Below are 7,005 nucleotides of genomic sequence, written 5' to 3'. Positions count from 1 at the left end.
GAAATAGCCGCACCTCTAACTACTGCCTAGCAAGAACAACAACAAATCATTCAAGAAATTGTTTCTATTGAGACCAGGCAAGAAGTGTATGGAAAATAACTTGACAAGGTCCAATATGAAAAGTTCAAGCATGCTGAGGCACTTTCAACTTTGGACAACAACAGGGCAAAGCTACGCTCAGACTTGGCAAGACTCCTGGCACCTTATACCTCTTAGATTTCAGTATTTGTAATAAGTTTATTTTCTTTTGAACTTATGCATCCTGACTTCAATTTGGCAAACAAAAATATTGTTTCAAGTATTTCCCATTAATTGAGTCAATTATATTTCCCGATTCGATATCTTTAATCTGATATGCATTTTCCGAATACAATCCTATAACTTGGAAGGGACCTTCCCAAGTATGGGACCATTTGCCAATAAATTTTGACTTCTTTTCTATTGGCAAAATAAATTTTAAAACCAATTCACCTATACTGAAATACTTTTCTCTTATTCGACGATTATAACTTCGAGCAACACTCTCTTTTTGTCGAATCATACTCTCAAGTGCCAGGATTCACTCTGAATCCAATTCATTCAACTCATCCAACATTGCATTCCAGTAATCATCGACTGGCAAATCATTCTGTTTCGATACTCTTAAAGTATTCAAATTAATCTTCAGTGGTAGTACTGCATCATGGCCATAAATAAATTTATAGGGTGAAGTACTTGTTGACCCTCTTGGTGAATTTTGATAAGCCCATAATACTTGGCTTAAAGTTTCATGCCACGTTCGGGGTCTATTCCCGATATGCTTCTTGATCAAATTTATCAAGATTTTATTTGCTGCCTCCACTTGCCCATTAGCCTGTGCATAATAAGGAGTTGAGGTAACCATATTGATATTCCTCGAGGTTGCAAAATTCTTAATTCACTGACCAGTAAACATAGTCCCTTGATCAGTGCTCAATGTTTGGGGAATTCCAAATCGATGGATAATATGTTCCTCAATATAGTCTATTATTTCATTTTGACAAACTTCTATTAGGGGAACTGCTTCAACCTATTTTGTAAAATAATCAATTGCTACTAAGATAAATTTATGCTGTTTTGATGAAGGAGGGTGAATTAAACCAATCAAATCCAAAGCCCAACCTCTAAATGGCCATGGTTTTATGATCGAATGCAACTCAAATGTTGGGATCTGTTGTATCGAACCATGCTTTTGACATTCCTGATATGCCTTTGCATATTCAATACAATCTTTGATCATAGGTGGCCAATACATATGATTGCGATATAACACCCATTTCATCTTTTTTCCAGCCTGATGGGCCCCACATATCCCTTTATGGACTTCGCCCAAAGCAATATTTTGATCATCTTGGCTTAAACATCTCGACAAACTTCCATCAATTCCTTTCTTATACAATTCATCAGCCATTAAGACAAAATTTATCGCCTGTAATTTTATCTTTCTTTCAACCAAAATGCTGGGATCTTTCAAATATTCAGCAATAGGCTTTCTCCAATCACTATCTTTCCATTCATCTATGCACAAAGCCTCTCTTTCATTTGCAGGCACCAATATTTGATGGATACTAGCCAATTTTTTAAGAGTTTTTAGACCGATTCTATATCTCGAAGCAATTTGAGCTAATTCATTAGCAATTTCATTGTGAATCCTTGGGATGTGAATCAAAGAAACTTTTCGAAAGGAGGTTAACAACTCTCAAGCAGTTGTTAAATACTTTTTCAACTTCTCATTATTGCATTTAAACTCCGTTGATAACTGCTTCAAAACCAACTGAGAATCCTCGAATATCTGGACTTCCAAAGCCCCTTTACTAATTAATATTTCGAGACCCAGAATCAAAGTTTCGTACTTCGCCACATTATTCGAGCAAGGATATTTTAATTCAAACAAGAATTCAGATGGAATCTCCTCTGGTGAAATAATAAGAATTCCAACCCCCTGCACCATCTTTATGCTTCGATCCATTAAAATATAACTTCCAACAATCGATTTCAATGTCGATTACATTTGCTCCCTGGTCATTCAGATTATTCAAATTATCGACAAGAAAATCTGCAATGACCTGACCTTTCACAGCTTTGGCCGGGATATATTGTAAATCAAACTCAGTCAAAGCTAGCATCCATTTCCCTAAATGTCCCCGTAACATTGAGAAATTTAACATATATTTGATGATATCAGTTTGTGCTATAACTTTCACCGATTTAGCCATCCTATAACATTTTAATTTCATACAGACATAGTATAAAGACAAGCATAGTATAATTTCATAGGAATATATTTTATCAATTTTTATATGTTAATTTTAATTTTAATTATTAAATATTAATTTTTACTATAAAATTTATTCATAAAATTTATTTAAATATTTAAATTAAACTAATAAACTAATATAAAATAATTTTAGTATATTATTTTCTCTTCAACAAAAAAATTGTATATTCCAAAAAGTGCGAAAAAAGAGAAATAAGTGACATACACTGGTCTAAGTGACATCACATAAATGTAAATAAATACATAAATAAATATAGATCCAAAATTTATCATATTATAACAAACAAATCAAAAAATTGGATAGAACGTTAACCTTGAAAATAAAGAATCCTCAAATATAAGAACAAATCCTCAAAAAGAGAAAAATTTAACCAAATCAGGTAAATGAAAAAGAGGAGATGAAATCGAACAAGAAAAAAAAAAAGGGAAAAAAAACACAAACACAAACAACGTTAACATATTTTAATAGAAACAAATTCAAAATGTAATAAAATCATCACATAAATAAAAATAAATACCGATCCAAAATCTATCACAACTTTAAATTTAAAAATAAAGAATTCTCAAAAACATATGAAAGATCCTCAAAAACAAGAAAAATTTAACAAAATCAAGTAAAAAAATTAATTGAAAGAAGGAGACTCTTCTTTTTTATGTTTAGATGCCTTTTTTATTCTAAAGTCAAAGTAATTTTAGTTCTCAACGTGTATTTACAAGAAGTTAGAAGTTATAATTTCTGCGTCTAAAAAATTCTGTTGTAATTGAATTTATTTTTCTTGTTAATTCTACCATTTATTTTTTTTTTATAGTCTCTTTAGTACTCAAATCTTTTAAATATATAATTATATTATTTTGTAAAATTTTTCTTTTTTGTTTTGTATAAAAAATATTTTTTGTTTGGCTCTGTTAAAATTTATAAATATAATTCTTGTATATTAGTTTATTATTATAATTTTGTTATAATATAAATTATTGATTCCATTAAAAATAAATAAATAAATAAATAATTAATTATAATTAATAATAAAATCATAAATAATTAAAATTTATAGTTTAAAATTATATTAAATATAAAAGTACTGATAGTATTAAAAAATTATAAATAATATAATTTAATAAAGCATATTTTGATATATTATTTATATATTACTTTTATTTTTGATATAAAATATATTTTGTTAATTTTTATATGTTATTTCTAATTTAATAATTAAATATTAATTTTTATTATAAAATTGATTCATAAAATTTATTTAAATATTTAAATTAAATTAATAAAATAATATAAAATAATTATTTAAATTTATATATTTTTAGTAAATTTTTACTTAAAAATAATTTTGAACCATGTGATCCAAACAACATTAACTTTATTACAATTCATTTGATATAAAGATGTAAAATATAAATCATATTTAACATTAATTCATTTTTAACCAAAATCAATTTTAAAAATTAATTTTATATAAATTCTCATTTACAACTTTAATCCAAAACACGCTTAGTTACACAAACTACAACTCTTTTTATACTAGAAGTACTTACCCCTAACAATTTTTTTATCATAATGAATTATTGGCTTATTCTAACTGCATGCAAACACCTTTTATACCAAGATGACATGAATTTATGATCTCTTAGCTTTCCATGAATGCTTGCTATGTTGTTAGTATAATATAATACTCTATAACATTTAGAAATAACATACACATCATGATTCACTATTATTGAAAGTTGAAAAAACTCTACACACGTACTTCACATTATTTATGGAAGTCAATTATTGTATGCTCATCATGCACATTCAACGTCTTCAATTCACACTACTGGATTTGATTGATACTAAAATAAAGTTAATGACATGAATCTCATTTTTGTTATCAGCGTCAAACAAGTTAATCAAAGCAGTATAGTAAACAAAAAAATCTAGAATTCAGTGGTGGATTTATTAGAAGAAAAAATACAACAACAACAACAAAGCCTTGTCCCACTAAGTGGGGTCGGCTACATGAATCAAACGACGCCATTGTGCTCTGTCATGTATCATGACTACAGAGAGACCATTTACATGTAGATCTCGTTTGACCACCTCATGGATGGTCTTCTTAGGTCTTCCTCTGCCTTTCGCCCTTTGTCCATCTTCCATCTCATCCACCCTCCTGACTGGATGTTCTATCGGTCTTCTTCCCACATGTCCAAACCACCTGAGACGCGATTCAACCATCTTTTCCACAATGGGTGCTACTCCAACTCTCTCCCTTATATCTTCATTCCTTATTTTATCCAATCGCGTATGACCACTCATCCATCTCAACATCTTCATCTCTGCCACACTCAACTTATGTTCGTGCTCCCCTTTAGCCGCCCAACACTCCGTACCATACAGCATAGCCGGTCTTATAGCGGTGCGATAGAATTTACCTTTAAGTTTTAAAGGCACTTTTTTGTCGCATATAAAACCAGATGCACTTCGCCATTTTGACCAACCTGCTTGGATCCTATGATTTACATCCTGTTCAATCTCTCCATTATCCTGTATGATGCACCCAAGATACTTAAAACTTTTAACTTTTCGCAGGATGTTTTCTCCAATCTTCACCTCTATATTGGAGTTTTCCCTTCTCAGATTGAACTTACATTCCATATATTCCGTCTTGCTACGGCTTATGCGCAGACCATACACTTCTAGGGCTTCTCTCCATAACTCCAACTTCTTATTTAGGTCTTCCCTTGACTCTCCCATAAGGACGATATCATCGGCAAAAAGCATGCACCATGGCACAGGCTCTTGGATGTGCTCTGTGAGTACTTCCAAGACTAATGTGAAAAGGTATGGACTTAAGGATGATCTCTGGTGTAATCCTATACCAATAGGGAATTCCTCTGTCACACCACCTTGAGTCTTCACACTAGTTGTGGCCCCATCATACATGTCTTTAATTGCCCGAATATATGCGATCCTTACTCTCCTCTTTTCTAAAACCTTCCATAAGACCTCCCTTGGTACCCTATCATACGCTTTTTCCAGATCAATAAACACCATGTGTAGATCCCTTTTATTACTACGATACCTCTCCATCATCCTTCTTAATAGGTATATCGCTTCAGTGGTAGATCTGCCTGGCATAAATCCAAATTGGTTCTCTGTTACTTGTGTCTCTTTTCTCAACCTCCGTTCTATCACCCTTTCCCATAACTTCATAGTATGACTCATAAGCTTAATCCCTCTATAGTTTCCGCAACTTTGTATATCCCCCTTATTCTTGTAGATAGGTACCAATGTGCTCTTTCTCCACTCATCAGGCATCTTCTTTGACCTTAAAATCTCATTAAAAAGCTTGGTTAACCAGTTGATGCCTTTTCCTCCAAGACCCTTCCAAACCTCAATCGGGATATTATCAGGTCCTACTGCCCTGCCATTTTTCATCTGCTTTAGAGCCTCTTTTACCTCGAAGTCTCGAATCCTTCGATAGTAGTTAAAGTTTTGATCTTCTTCCCTTGTGCATAATCGACCAAGGCTCGGAAGAGTCTTCTGTCCCTCATTAAATAACTCGTAGAAGTAGCTCTTCCACCTTTCATTAATCTTCTCCTCTTGAGCCAACACCTCTCCATCCTTATCCTTTATGCACTTAACCTGATCCAAATCTCTCGTTCTTCTTTCCCGACTCTTTGCGATTCTATATATACCTTTTTCTCCTTCTTTCGTGCCCAAAGACTGGTAGAGACCCTCATATGCTCTTGTTCTTGCTTTACTTACAGCCACTTTTGTCTCTTTCTTAGCCGCCTTATATTTTTCCCAGTTATCTGCATTGCGGCATAAAGACCACTCTTTAAAGCATTCCCTTTTTATCTTTATCTTTTCTTGTATACTCGCATTCCACCACCAGGACTCCTTGTCTCTTGGTCCTATTCCTTTAGATTCACCAAAACTTTCTTTTGCTGTTCTTCTAATAACTTCTGCCATCTCCCTCCACATCTCTTCCGCGCTTCCATTCCCATCCCACTTTGCCTCTTCTCCTACCCGTCTTAGGAAGCTTCTTTGTTCCTCCCCTTTCATCCGCCACCACCTCGTCCTTGGGTTCTTCGTATGATGTCTTTTCCTCAACTTTTGCTCAACGCGAAAATCCATGACGAGCACCCTATGTTGTGTTGTCAAACTCTCTCCCGGGATAATTTTACAGTTAATGCAAAATTTTCGGTCGACTCTCCTCAACAAGAAGAAGTCGATTTGAGAGCTTGTCATGCCACTCTTATAGGTTATAAGATGTTCGTCTCTCTTTTTAAAACATGTATTTGCGATGAGAAGATCAAAAGTTGAGGAAAAGTCCAAAATAGTTTTACCCTCGGCATTGATCACCCCGAAACCATGGCCTCCGTGAATACTCCCATATCCAGTCACTTCTCTCCCAACATGGCCATTTAAATCTCCTCCTAAGAAAATCTTATCTCCCAAAGGTATGCCTTGAACCAAACTCTCTAGATCCTCCCAAAACCTTATCTTGTGTTGTTCGTCCGAACCCACTTGCGGTGCATAGGCACTAATCACATGGAAAGCACCTCCCTCCACCACAAGTTTGATAGAGATGATCCGATCTCTCACCCTCTTGACATCCACTACGTCTTTCTTCCACTGCTTATCCACAATTATTCCAACCCCATTCCTATTCTTCACCTTTCCTGTATACCAAAGTTTGAAACCAGAAGTATCC

The 7,005-nt window shown here is 33.6% G+C and overlaps 1 protein-coding gene across 1 annotated transcript; it reads right to left on the bottom strand.

Moving 5' to 3' along the window:
• Positions 1 to 559: 559 nt before the first annotated feature.
• On the bottom strand, positions 560 to 2,234 carry LOC148554127 (uncharacterized). Its single transcript, XM_088495001.1, has 5 exons — positions 2,028 to 2,234; positions 1,737 to 1,960; positions 1,229 to 1,619; positions 925 to 1,048; positions 560 to 675 (listed from the first exon to the last, which is right to left on the bottom strand). Exons 1-5 carry the CDS (start codon positions 2,232 to 2,234, stop codon positions 560 to 562), a joined length of 1,062 nt encoding a protein of 353 aa, XP_088351127.1.
• Between the last annotated feature and the right edge of the window lie 4,771 nt (positions 2,235 to 7,005).

Source organism: Arachis ipaensis, chromosome B7 (genome assembly GCF_059453495.1).
Source record: "Arachis ipaensis isolate K30076 ecotype BB chromosome B7, ASM5945349v1, whole genome shotgun sequence".
Lineage (NCBI taxonomy): Eukaryota > Viridiplantae > Streptophyta > Magnoliopsida > Fabales > Fabaceae > Arachis > Arachis ipaensis.
This window is presented reverse-complemented; position numbering and strand designations above follow the sequence as displayed.